This window comes from Lineus longissimus, chromosome 1 (assembly GCF_910592395.1).
Source record: "Lineus longissimus chromosome 1, tnLinLong1.2, whole genome shotgun sequence".
Classification (NCBI taxonomy): domain Eukaryota; kingdom Metazoa; phylum Nemertea; class Pilidiophora; order Heteronemertea; family Lineidae; genus Lineus; species Lineus longissimus.
The window spans coordinates 23,756,818-23,776,209 of record NC_088308.1 but is presented as its reverse complement, the minus strand read 5'-3'; the positions used below and the strand labels follow the sequence as shown (position 1 = coordinate 23,776,209).

General features: G+C 39.5%; 1 protein-coding gene across 8 annotated transcripts in view; it reads left to right on the top strand.

Moving 5' to 3' along the window:
* The window catches only part of LOC135493250 (netrin receptor UNC5C-like), a 271,616-nt gene that overhangs the window by 189,548 nt on the left and 62,676 nt on the right, over nucleotides 1-19,392 (top strand). For all 8 annotated transcript variants that reach the window (XM_064780434.1, XM_064780390.1, XM_064780445.1 and 5 more), the window contains one exon: nucleotides 4,386-4,466. In XM_064780434.1, the coding sequence (XP_064636504.1) occupies nucleotides 4,386-4,466 (81 nt within the window). The remainder of the gene's footprint in view (nucleotides 1-4,385; nucleotides 4,467-19,392) is intronic.

The window sequence follows — 19,392 nt, the reverse complement described above, 5'->3', positions numbered from 1 at the left end:
GTTGAGCTATCAGAAAAGTCTGCTGATAGAAAACAAAGCCAGACAAAATCAACTGGGTTTATGATAGAAAGTATACCTCTATAACCCACAAGGTGTGTCTGAACCTGATCGATAATACTCATCAACTTTTGACCAATCATATTGCTTATCATAGCAATATCTGGGTAAGAGCACTCTTCTTAAGGACAAGAGGCTGTTTTGGTGATAATTGCGAATGTCTGATGAGTTGAAGTCTTGATCTTGACTTAATGAAGTAGGCATTGTTAATGTCACTCAGTACTCAGGAGCCGGGTTACCTGTGAAAATCAGTATTTTCACTGTTTAACCCACTAAGGCAATTTTCTTGGTCTTCTGCAAGTCCCATCCAGTGCAATGGAAATTGAAAAACAACACTCAGTTACATTCTATTCTCTAATGAATTTGTCCTTTATAGAACCAGTTAGGGAGAGTTATAGAAAACAATCCCTCTGGTGCATCATTTACAAGCCCATTGTCATTGCCATTGTCAAGTTGCTCATCCATTGCCAGAGAACAGTGGGATACAATACTTAGCAATGTCCTGTATTGTGTTTGCCAATGAGTGTACAGTTCCTCTCCCCTCGAGTGGAGAGGTTCGATGAGCTATGGGGAGGCTTGTCCCTCACACCTCTTTCATGGGCAGATCCAGGGGGCTGCAGCTGGAGTGACCATCCCCTCCCACAATTTCACACACCATTGCGTGTGTCCATGGTTCATACTGTCTTGGTGGGTTCTTGTTGTGTGGCCGGTCTGTGCCTGACACAAGAGAGAGCAAGTCGTAGATATCTTAATCTGTGACGCCACGTTTGATGTCCTGACTATATGTTCTTAAACATGGTCATATTCATCCTACATATGCAGTCGGAAAACTGAAGAAAAAATTTCACCAAAATTCGCCTACACAGGGCTTGGTGACACCATGCCAAAGTGGGTTTAGCTATTCTAAATTGAGTAATGTGAGAGTAGTTGATGTTATGGACTGTTGTATCACAAAACAGTTCAAATACGAGCCTATACTCCGATTTCATGGCACCAGAAATGAAAGGGCTGGTAGCATATCTTTATCATCATCTTGGTATCTCCAGACATCATCAATGTTCAGAATGAATCTAAATTTATTTCCAGACATCTCTGACAGTTACATCTTTCTTTAATGGTGATGTTTTTTAGTTGTCGGGTATGCACATGGTCACTGAAGTGTATCAATCTTTCTTCTTCTCCGATCCAGACTTCAAGGTGTGAAGGGAACAAGGCATTGGAGACACTTGTGGAGACAGACTATGGCAATAACCTTCTGGATAACGTCAAACGTTGTCATATCCCTGTCGACTCATTTATTTAAATCCTTTGTACTAGTCTTTTGTTAATATTTCTTGTGTCTGGGATGATATACTTACCTTTGTATGTCCTAAGACAAGAATGTTCTTTTGTGCGGTTAACTGTTTTCATTGGGAGACAATGAAACAATGAGAAATGTCTTTTCTGACGGGAAATATTGGTATTAACGAAGAATGGATGAAATGTGTATCTTGTTATGTTATAGTCTTGGGATTCCCTGTCTGATTACCAGTATGGTAATATACCTGAGAGGCCACATTGGAAATCAGGTGTCAAACCTTCACTGATAATCAGGCCTCGAGTATTCTCTACTATGCTATTTGTCCAGGCGCATCACCCAGACAAATTCATTTTTTCCAATTTCACGTTGTGTTATGTGCAAACACAGCTGCCCCTTACTTCTATCATATCTGCTGTCTCAAGTGATCTTGGTGAATTTTATCTAAGATACGTCCATCTTAAGCCAAATCTAATGTACATTTAATGGAATTCAATTGTTGTGTATTGAATGCAGTCAGTTCCCAAATGACCTTATGTCTATTTGATTAACCCAACTGTTATAATTCGTGTGGCCATTTATTACCAATACTAATAAGAAATAATCTTGATAATAATCTTGAAAATTATTATCCTAACACCTGTCCGGTCATCAGTTTCGACTTTTCAAGTACACATCTCTATAACCCAAACTTAAGAAATACTATCATTTATGATTGTTTCATGTTGTGAATTTGGCCATTTGATCTGTTGATACCAACTTGGCTTATAGCACCTTGCTCTATCTGCACAATGGGCGGTGAAAAACAAGACTTATGATTCCCAAAAGTAATCTTTCAAAAGTCTGTAATAAGGCTGTCAACAACACCATCAATAAAAAGGAAGTTACTGAAAGGAATGAGAAAATAGAGCCGATTTCCAATTTGCAGAAATAATTAAAGCATGGATGGCGTGAAAAACATCCTCATTCAACTCAAACTTGACTAGCAAAAAAGACAAAGTTCCACTCCTTAATACTGAAAGGAAAGAAAAAGGCAATCTCACAAGATACTTGTGTAACATGGTAATAATATGTTCCTTATCTGACATACAATTTAATTGACCTCTCTCCTTATGCCTTGAGATTGGCGTCTAAGATAATAATGTTTTGTCTAAGTTGTGTTTTATTGTCAGCATTACATCATTAAACTCAACCTGTACTTCATATCATAAAAACAATCGGGTATAAAACTTATCACGATCAATTTCGTGTGGTAAATCTGTCAAAAAGATCCCATCGATATGTCTGGATTTTTACAGCCCAACATTCTTTAGACTCCTATTGCATTACTTTACATCATTTTAACACAAGTGTTACGCATCTGAAAAACAAAATATCATATAAAAATCGACTTACATCATTTTTACCAATTTACTATTGTTAACCTGTCAAGATTGTTGTTCTGTCTCAATTGCCTGGCCTCACTACGACTGCTACTTGTTGCAAATTCATTAGGACCCACTCATGAAAATTTGATTACTATAGGTGCAATGCCAGACCAATATTTTTTGTTCAGAGTGGTTGCAGATACTTAACTAGGCATTTGAGTGAACACACTGATGAAAGTTTAATTAGTATGCCTCTTTCTGTGCTAGGCATCAATAGCACAAGTAAGCTTACATATTGAGGAATTGACCATGATGGTGAAGCTTAAAACCGAATATCATTTTCAGCCAGATATTGTGGCAAACCGATGATTCTTTACTGTTAAAATGTTCATTTCTTTGTGTAGAAAACTCCAGTTCATGGAGTAAACTGCACTTTCTAGTGCCATGTGTTGGCTATCATCAGGGCATCAAAGCTCGGTCCAGATGATGGCCATTAATGTGATAAAAAGGTCAAAGACTCTCCAGAGCTAAGAAAGTGGTCTTCAGAATGACCAGAAATGATTACCAAGTCCTTGAACTGCAAAACATATGCTGTGAATGAACTCACTAAGGCCATCTACTTGTACAGCAGTTCTTCTTTTGAAAAATTCGCAACTTGGATTGCTTTTGTTAGCTGATGAACCCTTCTCTTGGGCTACGATCACCAGCTGCTCTTGAGGTTGGGCCCCGAGAGATATGAAATGGTCTGTCCAATCCTTAAACTTCAATCTAGTACCATTCAGGAATGGATTGTGAGAATGGATGGCACTTGGTATGGCTTGGCCAAATGGACTTGAAAGCTCAGTCGATTTACCTGCTGTTTTTCCTCTCAGTATTCTCAAATGACTGCCTGACATGAGTTGTTGTTGGTGAACACTAAAATGCTTTTGAATGACTAGGAAATGAGTAATCAGCGTAAACTGCAATGCATAATGCCAACCACTGTAAAACGCTGAGAGACATTGAGACCACTAATTTGTAGTACTTTTAAAAATTGTTGGTGATGAAGGGAGAAATGGAACTGAATTAACACTAGAAACCCTGGCCCCAATCTAATGGCCATACTGCAGAGTGGAGTGGGGAATAGATATCTGGTACCAATAGACCCACCCAATCATTTGTGACTGGCAAAATTGAGGGGTGTAAGGAGTGCATTACACCCCTTTAAAATTTGCTTGAGAAAGGATTGGACGTGTTTTGTTACCAGTAATCCATTCCCCACTCTAGAAAGGTTGGGCACTGTGATAACTCTCTTTGTAATTGAAGGGAAATATTGTATCCATGTACATTTTTCCACCTTCCGGCTTATAGAACTAATTACTTAAAAATATACTACTTAAACGCCAGATTAAAGCAGTCTATCAAGTAGAAGTGATTTCATGTTTCAAATATTTCCGGAAAATCCAGTCCAAATGATATGTTTAAATACTTGTGAACATTTCCTGTTGGAAATATGTTAGTTGAAACAATAGTAGCATTGTATTCAATGATGGACAAGTCTCTTTTTCAATTTACATTTTGCTATTGTTGAAAAACCAGTTAATGTTATTTCCGACCACTTTGAATTGATGTAAGTTGTACTTGACTTTGTTTTCATGTATATATGTTGTGCGTCTTATTTCTAGGTCTTGCTGCAACAGGGGAGCCCCAGCCTGTGTTTCCACCATTCAGTGGAGGAACCTTTGCACCCATAAAACAAAGTCAAGGTAAGCCTTTTTCAATATCTTTCTCTACATTTATCCCATCTGGTTTTCTTTCTGCTCCGTGGATAAATGAAGACCAATGGCTGCATCTTAAAACAGAAGCATCTCCTGCCAAAGTACTGTTCTTGTATTATGCTATTATGCATCTTCTTTTCCCAAACTGTCCGAACAACGAATAGCAATAAGTGTTATAAAATTGTGCCTCGGGATGAAAGGTGCCATTGTATTTGAGTCATAGGTTTCCTGGAAGTCCCATCAATTGTTTCACCCAAAGCCCTTAAAAAAGTGTATGTCATTTACTTGACTTTAAGTTGACTCTCATGTAATGTGACTAACTTATTGGATGGAAATTCATCTCTCCATCTTCTGCTAATCCTCGTTATTCCATCCGGTTCTACTGACTCATATCATTACAAAACATTTTTTTTTCATTTCCTTTGAAAGGCTTCAACTCAAAGTGCTTATAGCATAGTATAATTTACTATGTCAGATTCTCACTGAGAATCGAATCCTGGGTTGGCTCACTCAGTTATCCCATCAAGTGACTTTTGCAACCAGCAAGGAAGTTATTCCAAGGTACCACCATGGCTTTCCATCCAACATTGTCACATTCCGATGACATTCAACAGAATCATTTGTTTGAAACTCTCTATTGGGATCACCTTGTTTCATCCGACAGCTGACTCACACAGAGTTTCAAGCAACAAATGGAATTCTCTTTTGACTGAAGTTGTAGCCAATCTTTGTCAAGGCAAGTTTTTTTTTGCCTTTGTGACAAAATAAGTAAGGGCCTTTGGTTAGTTTGATGCTTTTAAATCAGCCAATATATCACCAAACCCGTAAAGAAAAGAAACTGAGTGATCAAGTTAGATCATCATTCTTCCAATGCTAAACCCCTGACCTGGACACGTATATCAGCTGACATATGAAAATGTACACAAAGACATTGCCAAATAGGCAAACCTCAGGCAGTTGTCATCAAAAACATTGCCATAGCAGGGCAAACACAGTCAGCTGGCTAAATATGTGTAGTCTTCTGCATACATTTGTGATATCCCATATCAAATATCGTTGATGTCATTTACACATGTTGAAGCACCTTCCGGGAATACCCTTCAGAAACTCGACACTGATTTTGAAAAAATTTGCTTTTGCTCTCATGGTGCTTTGTACATTTGATACCCAATACACACAGGGTCAAAACAAATGCATACCAACTTGTATCCCATGAGTGCAGCATAATTTCACACATTACAATTACAAAATTCTATATCATATGTCAGTCTTAACTTAACGTACAATGGAGTCGATAATTCGCTGAGAATTGCTTGTGTTGATTGGCTCTTGAATACCTTGTTGAAATATCAAGTGCTATTGTGGTCGATTCCTCGGCATTATTTCCCTACCCTCATCCAATTTTGCCAAATACAATAGATTGTCCGGAAAACTTGTCTATAACATCTACTTTCGCATGTCCCTGGAGCCGAGTACTCTAAAAGTTAAGAACCTGCAATTTCCACTGAGTCCTGATGATGATTTCAGTCTAAGGTTGACCAATCCAGCTATGGATCAGCACAGTATTCAGTGCCGACATACACTGATGCTTCCAGTTAACTACCTTCTTGACACGCATCGTTTTCGATAGCAAGCAGGTTGTACACAACTCTCACCATAGCTACAAAATTTCCTGAACTTTTCGATGACAATTCCCCACTTGGTCAAAACATTGACCATGGCTTTGGTTTGCCTGAAATCTGTTAGTTTTCCCACCCTTTGATACAACAGCTCAGTTTACCAACAAGGTTCCTCCACGCCAGTGATCTTGTTCTGCTTCAGGCACAAGATGAGCAGAAGCATGTGATATTGTTACCTCTACCAAACTGTTTGGAAGGAGGTCCAATGATTCTTGTATCAGAATGTCACAGGAATGTTTTGCGAGAGGCCAATCTACCTAATCATGCATTCTGGGTCAACTTTATAGCCAGAAGGGGAACATGATATTTCAAATCGGCCGTGCAATGATCAGAATTCTCTAGATGGAGTCAATTCGATGTTATCGTTGTGAGATTGGCTACGGAGGGTCCTAGAATTTGTCTACCCAAACAGTTGGTAGTGATCACCTGATTCGATAAACCTTAGAATTACAGCAATTGTAAGCAATGAGTCTGCAATGTTTGACTGAGACCTTTCTTAGAAAATGTGCAGCATTCTAAGGGAAAAAGGTTCTAGCTAAGTTGGCTAAGAAAAAGCTAAACATCAATAATATAGTGTTGACTCCAGAAATTTCATGACTATATCCACGCTTTTACCTTCAGAGAGGTGATCATGATGGCAATAGAAGGTTCAGGTATTGAAACGAGAAAGAGGTGATTTCTGTTTGAAGTCATCAAGTCAAGTTGATTGTTTTCTATTATTGTAACTGGGCATACCAAACTGTTTGTTTCATTGTATTTCTATAACGACATATCTAACCTCAGGCAATGCTATGCCTTGCGACAAAATCACACCTCATTCTCATTCTCAGATCAAACTCTGAACCACTCTGTTACTGTGTTTGTAACTTGGTTTCTGATTTAGATTTGTGCATGGGGAATCTGAGGTAAATAAACTCTTAATTTCTTGAGATGGGCATTATAATGATAGAGGAGCCTTTTCTGTACTAAATGAATTACCTTGAAAGATAAAAGGTTTCGTAATCCACACATAAATCAGACACAAAGATAATGGCTAGCCTTGTTATCGTCAAGGTAAACATTGCAGTGGAATTTGTATCCTCTTGGTATATCAATTCCAAAACTAACTCATCTAAAAACAATTACAAATATTGGTTTATCAAAGTTAGTCATCGAAACTCAACCCACATTGACCTAGACGTGACACAAGTCAAGTGCATCAGATTTCAAATTAATGCATTTATACACGTTGTAATGCATTGGTAATTGTATGTTCTACAACAAGCTTTTCGATATCAAGTGTGTGCCTATAAGACGGCCTCTTTATGGCAGACATTTTGGCTGCATTGTAAGTGCAAATCGATATGAAATCTTGACAATTTGGAGTAGTACTTTTTATATCAGAATCAGTAGCCACAGGTCATGTCAGTTTTTGTGACAAAATTGAATATCGATGCACCTTAAATGATAAAGAAGAGAACTGCCATTGAGTAAAAGAAACTGTTGTAAGAATCTTGAGAATGGAAACTCCTGCAGGCCACCATCACTCGGTGACACTCAAAGATCCACCATCACCATAATGGAAGGAAGATTGTGCATTAATGACAACAATTCAAATCAACATCCACCAGCGTACAGAAAACCAATCATTACTTTAGTGGTCTTGTCCTGCAGTGGCACACAACAGCCTCTCATGGAGATATGGGGTAAAGGGTTGGCAGATCTCATTAGAGACAATTGCCTGTAAAGGTTTCTTGTTGTAATCTGCCAGTTTTGCTTCATGATACCAATCATGTCATGAGTTCTTATTGGAAGGCCTCAATCTTACCATTACAGTATTCTTATGTGCAACTGCTGAAAGGGGTGGATGGATCATGGTACAAGGTATCTCCACTTCACTGCCACCCTAAGTTGCCACTTGACTTTCCTTGCTCCAGAACCACCAGCGTAACCTCACTCAAAAATATCCGAAAAGTACACTAAGCAATCTTATTGATGAACAACAAGATGATGCATCAAGTAGATGATACAGTACATCTAGTACAGCCTGAGGGATGACGAAGGTTATCTCAAACTGGCGGTAAAGTTTTCTAAAGAGGATAGGAAGCTGGGTTTGATAATAGATGAAAAGAAACATGGCCTCCAGCAATGATTTCTAATGGGACATGATTGTTCTTATTATTTGCGCCGGAGTGCGTCGGTGGTGTTGTCGATTCCACCCTTACCAATCTGATAAACCTGTACAGTAGCTATATGGAATACATACTTGCCTTTGTGTAAGTTAGAGTGGAGTATCAGTCATTTCCGAGTCACCAGTCCATGTGATTTTTATTTCAACGTTAATGTGATTAAATTAGGAGGACTGGCCAAGTATTGGGTGCAATTATAAGCAAGCTTGTGATCATGTCTAATTTGATGAAATGGTCAAACTTGCCCTGGATTGTTCACTAAATGGACCTTTAATGTTGTTAGCTGAGACAATGAATTCAAATTGGTGAATGATGACATCTTCGTTGCTCTTACTTTGTTACATTTGGCTTGAGATATGATCCTGTAAATCTTTATGTTTAACTTTTGTCACCATTTGCCAAAAAAACTGTCTATTTCTAATACAACTGTATTTCTTTTCTGCATATTGATATGAATTGCACAAAAAAGTCAAAATTTTATTGCTCAACAGGGGTTCCTGAGTCACAATTCTGTTGCTGATGTTTCCACTGACTAAAAGCTAAGGTTAAGTGGGGTCTTCAGATCGCTAAAAGTCTGGGGACAAGTATCGTCTCAGGGCATCATGGGGAACCTTGACATGAAAGGGTCCCTGGCTAACTGCCATAGGGAATGATTCAAGACGTGTAGGGGGTAAGACTAATCAAACGGGCTTGCTTTGAGTTACCACTTGAAGGTCAATGAGGTTGCCAGTCTTGCAAGCCAGCGTAAGGGGTACGTGTGAAATGTTGAATTCTCTTTACTTTTGGGTCAATAATCTCTTAGGTTTTGTTTTGGAGTAATGGTTTCTCACTGTAGGTGCTAAGAAACCAGATGGTACCTCCATCCTTTGTTGCTAACTATTGTTTGCTTTGGAGTGAGTTATCAGCTTTGAAATATTGAAGATGGCGAAAGAGTTGTGGTTGTTGGTTGGAAAAATTTTGAATTTTGGTTTTTTTTCTTCTCAAAATGAAGCAACATCATCAGTCCCAAAACCTTTTGACTTTGAAATCGATCATTTTATGCAACATACTATGATGTGTATATTCATTCATACAGAATACTATCATATTTCTGTCGCTCTCAGCAGTATTCTTTGTCTCTCAAATTGCAATTGAATCAATTAAAGTTCAACACTTTGTGGCTTTTGTTGAGTTATAACCCCTGGAGCAAAAGTGGATTAAGAAATTATTCAATATTCTTTCATATGAAATAAAATCTCATTGTATTGGTGACATTTTTGAATTTGGTTCAAAGCATTCTGTGTGAAAGCTTTTCATAATTAACAACAATGCCAAAAGAATTAAAGTAAATCATAAAGCAATTAACTGGTTGAGAGCATGTATGTTCAATGCTAACCCTTACTAGCACAGATTTCACACCAGTGTGATAAGGCTATATAGTTGTGACATAAACCCACCATTCTGCTGCTTGGTGTTTGCAACCACCATTACATTTTACTCAATATATCATCTAAAGTCAAATTAAAAATGGTACTCCCCTTTCAATCTCCGAGGTTTGAAAATGTGCCGTATATTCCCGGCTCACTTAGCCCCCTGGAAAGGAGTAGCAATTTAAGATGAGTTATTGAACCCTAATTTTAGGGCCAGATTTAGCAACATGTCAAAATTGGTGTCCACAATGAAAGTTTGTGAGTTTGATTCATAACACTTTGGTTTTGTAATCGGCCAGTTGGGAGGCATAATTGCTATGGCACTGATATCGGCCCCAAAAAATGCTAAAATGATAAAAGTTTTCGATTTAAGAAAATTTCTGGAAAAAAAAAGAAAGTGCCTGGATCTCTTATGCAGATTTCTGTGAATTGTTATCCGCCTGAGTTGCTCTGCTGATTTTGTTTTCATGATTCTCTGTTGTCCACAATCCATGATTGGCTGCGTTTCATGAGTCCATAGTTTGATGGAGTCCATGTCCATTCTGGCATGTAATGATGCCGTTGCCACATTGTGTTGCATCTATTATTGACCATGGTGGGACTGAAGTGGAATGTGTTGGGTCATTTAGGGCGCACTGGTCGGTGATTTGGTTAGGGCCCATCCGCTCTGACAGCTGGAACGTCTGAGAAAACTGGTTCCATTTGAAAACAGAGGATAATTTCTCATTTCTATTACTTCAAGTAATTAACATCGTGTGGGTGGTACTGCTGTGGTCCTGGGAAGATTCTGTCAGACAAGTAGTAAAACAAACTTTGGAATATTTGAAAGAATTCTGACTGAAGTTTACTTCAATTAACTACTGTTCTGATATTGACATAATGAGAATATTTTATTATGAGAAACCAAGCCCCGTTTGCCAGCAAAGCATCCACAGGAAGTAATTTATGCCTGGCCAATCCTGTGTAAGAGGAATAACGTGAAGGACCCTGGTATCGAGAATGAAACCAAGTGGACACAAGTAGCTCATCAAGTACCCACTTGTCATCCATCCCTCTACTCATCAATGGACATTTGGTCTCTAATCAAATTGTTGACCACCCTGTGAGCACAGACCCATAGCTAATCATACTAATTTGAATTATCTGAATGATTCTGAGGATTCATTGTCATAACTATATTTGATATTCATTCCTTGCGGACACACGATCACCATGTTTCCCATGACATCTGCCATTGATGAGCAGTGGAGAATCAAGGCTGACTCCACCAAATAAGAAATACCAATCTTCAGGACAACCTCTGTGTGGAGGGGAAATGCTGGTCAGCAAATAGTTTTGCTCTTTTGCTCTACTTGTATGCTACAAGAGTTATTTCAGGCGGCACAGCAGAACAATCTCCTATGACATTGACTGTAAAACCCACACACCAACACCATGAAAGTTCCCAGTTGTCCTCTCCCCTGACCTGGACCACCATCTGCCTAATGACCAGTCCCACAAAGAGGAAAAAGACCATCCTTTGTTCAGGAGGTGGAACCTGACACCCTCATCTCAGGTTTCTCAGTTACAGGGAAATCTCAATTGGATAATTAGGGCCTATAGAGTTCCCTTTTCTCCCTGCCCTCCAGGATCCCAGCCCGGACCACGGCACTGTGATGCTATTCTTGGCAATGCAACAATGAGAAAGCTAGATATTTCCCCGAACAGGGCTTCTTGTAACACTGCTGCATGATCTTTGACGAGGAAGGAATCTTTCCAAAGATGGGTAACCTGATCTATTGCTCCAGGGCTATCATCTGCCCAGTTTTTTTTATTGAGGGGATCTTGTCCATAAAGTGGCATAAAGAGAGAACCTGAGGTTTAAACACTATAGGGTCACCTTTCCTAATTGAAAATGAGGTGATGTGTTATTTTGGACAGAGGGCATGTATGCAGAAAATGTCTCTGACTATTTCTACTTCAACCTCCGAGTGACAGCCTGTATCATCAAAAAGTGACATCAGATGCATGGTCGTTTGAACAGAAGGGATTCACCAAGCATTGCAAACTGTTATTAAACTTCACTAAAACTTGACTCATCGACTAATATGTGGTTAAATGTAGCTGTCATCACACCTGATTGGTGGCAATATGTTAAGGGAACCCGAATGACTGCAACCATCATCGGAGCCAAAATGTCCACAATCACAATTGGACTGAAATGACATGGAGTTTGATAACTCCAAAACGAACCCTGATGAATCATTTTTCTTAAGATAGCACTTTCAGGTGTGCAAAATCTCTGAGATATTGAGGATAATTATCCTAATTTTGCACCAATTTTGTAAGGAATCTGCATTGCTTGCTGACAAAGAACCAACGTGACTAATAGATGCTAATCAGCAACTATTTCGCTGACCGAGACACCCCCTTTTTCTGTTTTGTTATTTGGACTAATAACTCCTTCATTTAACCCTAGCAAATGATCTTGCCTAAGCCCTGTCGCTATCCATGCACGGTGTACAACGGACCCTGTTTCAGCTATAGTTCACTTCCAATTTTCCCATAAAATCGACAAATTGAGATGCTTTATATGTCTGGCTTATCATAACGGTATTGATAACAATACTGTATTTCTCTTCTGTCATGTTTCAGAACACAGAACATAAACAAAGTGAGGCAAGGGGGACCTTGGGACACAGCAAACGGGGCTTGATTTCTCACAATAAAACATTCTCATTATGTCAGAACAGTTAACCACTAGTCATAATTCATTCAAATGGTCCGATTTATCCAAATTCGTTTGAGTAGTCTTCCCCAGCTTGTTGGCTGGGGAAGCCAACTAATTGCATTAAGAATATCAGCTTACTTTTCATTTAAAGTTCAGAAAATTTCATTAAACATCCATTTCATATATGGCAAGCGGTCTTAATTACAGCACTTCAGTTACCAAATGGGACAAAGGGAACTCAAAAGGACAAAACATTTAAAGTGCTAATCATGTGATATTAGAAATAATTCTTCTAGCACAGCCCAAGTAATTTCACGAGCTGCACAACAAAGGATAAGACACCTCCCATCTAATTAGACTAATTAGCAGTCTACAGATTACACAATGGCTGGAACAGCCGATGTAAAAAATGTTCTCACTTTTCACGAAAGTAATCGGATGTAGGGCCAATCATCTGCTAATTGTGTCTTGTCACTTTTCTTTGATATCACGAATATGCCAGGACCGGCTTGGCACGTTTGATTTGCCCTTTGATTGCAAGAGGTTAAAACAAATAATCTACCATATGGGTAAGAGTTTTTGGTGATGGTCCCTTGAGAATATCTGTTGTTTTGTCGGCCATCGAAAACCCCTGTGGCATGTTAGGATATTGAAGACTAACTACGGAAGCATAGGATAACTTGCCTGTTTCAGTCTTTGTAAAAAGTAACTAAAAAGGGCACCAGGTACATTTCACCTTAACTAGGAGTGAGTTGTAGTACTTTGTACTATCTGCAGCTTATTTGCTGTTATTGGGTGAAAAGCACACTTCAAGCATTTCACCCACACTGCCGCATAATTGAGTTTAGACCATTGTACATTGTGTCGTACTGATTTTTTACTCAACTTGGCATGAAAATGTGCAACATCGAGGAGCTGCAAAGTCATCATTTTGATCAAAATCTTTTCTGTCATCGCTACACCATGCCGATTACGTCCCATGTCCTGGAGCACTTTCTATTGTTCCTTGTGGAAGTTTCCTCCCAAAGAATGGCACACAGTCCATCACAAGGCTATAACTCATGCAATTACAAGTTACCTAGGGCGTCGCCAGTCCAATGTCTTTGTTTGGGTTGAGGGAGCCTTAATGTGAGTTATCCCTGCCTGGTGGTTTGTGTTTGTTTCTGGTGGTTGGTACTGTTCTTGACCTTCTGCAATTGCACGATGTGATAATATTACATTGGTGGCCTGTAATTTTGCTCTGTCAACAGTCGGATAGATTCTACGTGAAGTCAGAGGCGCATGGTTCCAGTGTCCACTTTCTTGTATATTTGAATCCCCAAAGATATAATGGGCATACACCATGACCTCTGACAGAAGTCTGCCCAAAAATATCAAGTGTCTTCGCCAAATCCTAGTAATCTTCATCATAATTAGGATGACCACTAATGAGTGGACAACTGTGAAGAATAGCCCATTGTCATAAAGTCATAGAAATTGTCATTTTATCCACTTCCCACATCTTCAATGCCTTTAATACAATAGCAAGATGACCAGACAGTCACCCCAGACCCATTCACATTATCTCCCACATTATGATCAAGTTTGATGATCACTTCTGATTTGTCATTGTTGTGATTTGAATACCCTTTAGGTCCCTCTCATCCTTATTACTAGTGATTAATGTCAAAAATATATCAATTGATTGTCTTGGTATTGATCTGCTAATCATTGATTCTTATAAGCTGTCGGTCAGTGGATGATTTGTTATAAAACTAAAATAAGGTTGATATGTTCTTGGCTTTATAATTTTCTCTCTTCAAAAGATAAAGACAATACCAATTATGGTAGATTGTTATCAATATAGTCTCTGATAGTTTTCTCGATCACAAAGTTTCGAACTGCTCCTCATATCGTTCTCAAGTGAAATGCTATTCAAACAGAATCAATCATGTTAGCAGATTATATCATCAGCCGAATGATTATCAACATACAAATCAAAGCATTCATCAAATCAATGATTGGTACTTTAGCCGCTTCACTAAAATGACATCGGGATATCAAACTCTACAAACCTCGCCAAGCTATCTCATGAGAGCCCCGAGCTTTGTTTGAATTTGAAAATGTCTCAGCGGGCGGCCATGTCACGCTTTTTCACTGGGCCACCTGTACAACAGCTTATTAGCTCTTGACGAATCTTGTCAAGAGGATGAACCACTGAGCCATTGTTGGATTGTCAATCGGCCAAGATGCTTGTATGGGGCAACCCAGTGTGCCACACTCGGCACTAAACACTCTTTGCTTCTTTATGATGTACTATGTGCTTCCACTTCAGAGAGCAGACATTTTGTACTGAGTGTTGTGTTTGGTTGCACAAAAATTTTGATGTATGAATATTTCTGGCAATTTCTCTATTTATCTGCCCTCTATCAATCTATTAGATTGTACCAGGGGGATATAACGTTATTTCCTCTTGATTGTACCAGATTTAGAACTTTGGCCGACTATGATAAGTGTTCTAGTGAATCACTCATTGCTCTTTTGAGAAACTCATCTACACATGTAATTGTTGTCTGTATATTACCCATTTCAAACTTGTTCTTCTCCAATCTTCTTCAGCCTTTTATCCTTTCATCCTTTCATCCTCTAGTCCCCAGACCCGACTTCTTGTTGTTGCAAGCTACTTCAGGGTGTGGTTGAGCTAGGTGATACCTAATCACCAAATGTTTCCACATCTTAAGATTAATGCCACTAATGCCAAATCTTCAGGGACAACGCCCAGGATAATTAATTGTGATGAAATGTGTCACCAAACATTAGTTGCAATCTCAATTCTCTGATTAAGTTCCTGGCACACAAGTGATATTTGTTGCATGCGATCATAATCGCGTGTTAGAGCCACTTGGATTGCTTATTTGCGGGCTGCATCTGTGAGGACTAAACAGGTGAGAAAATGATCCAAAAATAGCGTATTCTTCTTCAGCTTTACCTCTCATTTGTTTTTTCCCTGATCAGGCTGGTGTCATATCCAGGAACAAAGATTTTGGTGATGGACATAGGTGGGGTGGGGTTGAGGGACAAGGGGTGTGCCAGCTGTGCCCAACTCCCCCCCCCCCCCACCCCAGATCCATGCCTGATATCTTTTAGAAGTTCTAAGTAACCTGTTTGACCATGTATGTAAAAAAGATACATTTCTTTTGTCAATATTGTTCATATTGTTCCCACTAACCTAACATACAGTACAAAACCTGCAAATGCCATTGCTGCATGGTGTGATAAAAGAAGCGAAATAAAAAAAATATGAGAATATAAAACATGCAATTGATGGTAGGCTAATTTCCACCCGAATTCCAGTAATTATGCATCCAAGAAAACTTTCATCTTTTTTCGACACCTGAGGTGTCAGGATATCTATTGTGGGGTGACAGCTTTCTAGCTCTATGTCAAGAATATCATTTTGAGTTGACATTAGACCCTGTTAATTGATACTAGAACTAAAAGGAATATCATTACCGTTCTCTTCTTTTCAATAGAAAGCGGTGGTTTCTTTTGATCCTGGTTAATATTTCGTCAAGTCCGTGTCTTGAACATGCACTTGAGTTCATGTACGCTTTCTCAAGGGATCTGCAGTTATATTGTATTAATAGGCTATAAAATAGTATAATAATATATAATTCTGTTCTAAAGGCCTTGTCAGAAGGCTTGAGTGGCTGTGTTTACAACAAGTCTATGGCACTCTAACAGTGATCCTCATAAAGAAGGGCCAACGAGACGGAAAAGACCCTTAGGCGAGGTCCTAGGGTCTGACCTGATCTTATCAGCAGTATTGTTGGTCTGTGTGAATTGTAGGTACGCTGCTGCCATAAACCTTGATATGATCAGTCCTAGTACAGGCCCTTTACTGAAAAAAAGTCAATTCTGCTTCAATGTTTACGGTGGCTTGGTCCATGTTTGCCTGTTGCCTTATTCTCGGCTTTGTCTGTGGCCAGCGAAGCCTTTGCCTTCCTTCAGCCAGACCCAGGATCAACGTAAGCCTGAATGGGTTTTAGAGGCCCATGATTCCAGACACGATCTGACAGCCAGCAATTTACCAAATCGCATTCTTTCAAAGCATTTAAATTGAATATTTGCCGTACAATCAGGACTTGTGGCCATTTCCCTTGTAGATAAAGGGTAAGACTGAGTAGACAAGTATGCATATCATAGTGGTTTTGAAATGAAAGTACAGAGATCTTATGATCTGCAGCATACAAATTATCTTCATTTGATAGTGACGACAGCAAACCCTAGTGCTTTTCACTACCCTAGGTCTCTCAGCTCTCTCTTTCACACACGGGACATCATTGTACTTAAGGTTACGGTCTCGAAAAATGCTCACACAGCTCTATTGCAGATCGATGTAAGAAAACAAACCATCCAACCAAAGTCCTGCGAAGTTCTCACGGATCCTGACTTCCAAAATAACTGAATTGATGAAGAGGCACTTCGTAATCAGTCTGTAGAGCTCTTCAATAAAAGGAATAAAAGCAGAGAATAACCACTCCTGGCGATGCATATAGGGGATCACATTTCGAACGTGTCTTGTCACGAAAGAAGACACCAGAAAACACGTTCTAAGTAAACAGCCGGTATTGTGTCTTCTTGAGAAGTGTGCTCATCATTTAGAAGTCAAGGGGCTTTTCAGCTTAGTTGGCTTATCAGCCAAAGGTAAACATCGGGGTTTAGCAGACAATATCGAGGAAATTTAACGAAATGATGACAACACTCTTGACCTAGTTGTACTGAGACACTCACCTCAATCTTTGCCCCCTTGGCTACTCAGCCGTTTGATTCAATTTTTGTCCCGGGGAGGACGACCTATTTTGAATTGTCTGTTTTTGAAAAAAATCCTTTCCCCACAGTTGGGATGTCAGAACACCAAGAGGAATTCATGTGGTTATTTAGAGCTGACAAGAATGAGTGGGGAGGGTGATATTGTCCCGGGAGGTAACATTGTCCCAAGTGAAGTGCATGATTGGTAAACATAGCAGTAGGGGACAGCCGTGTGTGTATAGCGGATGTTTTATCCTTATCACCATGACATACTGTCTCTGCATGCTTTAGCTTGAGAACTTCATGAAAGAAGCAATGCTGTTATGAAGATGGTTGAAGTTCAAGCTGAAACCTCCAAACCAGTTGGATAGAACAAACTGCAAACTAGATGTAGCCTGCTTACTGGCCAAAATTTACGGTTTAGTCCATGTATTGACAGATCAATGCAGTCATGATCGAATTGATAACAAATGCTTGAGTTTGGGGTGTACGACTTGCAGAAACAACTTAGACCTGCAGAGTTTGAATAGTCACAATCGGTGCCAACCTGACACTGCTGTGATGTGTGCTGTGCTTAGAGGCTTGAGAACAAACTATCAGCCTGACTGCTGGCTACTACATTGACCTGTTATTGCTTGAGAAATACCAAAGCGTTGAGCTCAGACAAGCTGCAAACAGCAACGTTCCATTTTGGCTGCATGGGGAGAGAAGGAGCGGAGATATTGATTAGTTTCTTCCAATGGCAAACCAATGTACCACCTGGCCTGTCTGAGGGTGCACTGCACTGGGAGTTGTCAAACTTTGCTACTTGGTAACAACTGTAGGAAAAGTTAACAGATAGCCTATAGCCTAACTTGAAACTGGATCAGGTAGTTGGGAAGGACGAACTGCAGCTAACTGGCTACTTGTGGAGCTACATCCCCCTCACTGTCAGTAATGGTCTCCATGGGTTCACAGGCTAAATAAGCTGTAGTTTCTCTAAACTTTTCGCCACTCAGTCAAGATAACAAAGATGGCGGGGTGCTAGGGTAGATTTCCATGCATGTGGTTAGAACTGGGCACTTGTTCTGGATGATGCTGATCAGTTGCAGGAGAAATGTTTCCAAAAGTGAGCCATCTTTGAAGTAAAGGTATAATGCCAGTTGTTCCATGGGGAGAAGCTGATCCTTATGTATATATCTCCCATAATTTTTGAAGGCCACTCTCCTTAGCTTTTATCATGATAGTCTTCAGCCTTTGCCAAGAGTAGCTATGGTTCATTGCAAAGGGACTTATTGCAGCTGATTTTGGGTTACCATTGTGTTTACTTAGCATTTCCAATTGATCACTACTGGAGTGGAGGCGCCACTGGTCGGCTATTGCCAAAACAAGTCATCTTCATCAGCATTAAAGCATAGGCTTTCTTCAAAATTTTTGATTCTGTAACCAATTCCTCTCTTTTGGAGAGTTTGTTGTATTACCTGGGCTTTGAGTCAGGAACCTTATTGGCCACACAGGTGTAGCAACCGCTTTACCCAGAAACTAACTGGCTCTACAGCTGTTTATTAAATGTTCTTGACAGTCTGTTAGTGTAACTAACTAGTCGAGCATCCACCTCGCATCATATACCTAATGTTAAGAAAGTAAAGCAACATAAAAAGTCTAGCAGGGGAAGATTAAGCTTGGCAAACTTAGCCATCTTTTTCCAATCAGAAAGTATCGTAATTCATCATCAAATACCGTGCAGAAGACATACTGAGAATGTCTAGATTTGGGCGTATCAGCCCATATGAATTTTCTACTAGGTCACGCATTCAGCAAATTGTTATTCTTATAGTGTAAACTGTTATTTCAGTGCTGACATCCCAGGAAGATGGTGGTAAACGCTCCTTCAAGCTGGCGCCACGGACTGACCACGTTTCAATACCACTTTGGATTGACTCAGCCAAATGAGCCACTGGTCTTAGCTATAAAACCATCTTGCCTTTCTTGATATAAGAGTGACAAGAGCAACCAATAGTGTCAGGTTGCTGCGAAGAACATGGTTCTTCTTTGCTTAATTGCCCCTGTAATGTTATCTTCTTGTGCCTGTGAGTAGTCTGATAACTTGAAACATGACATGTAATCCTGTTCCTGTTGTGGTTAACTAAACCCTTTCAACTCTTTCAATATCAAGCT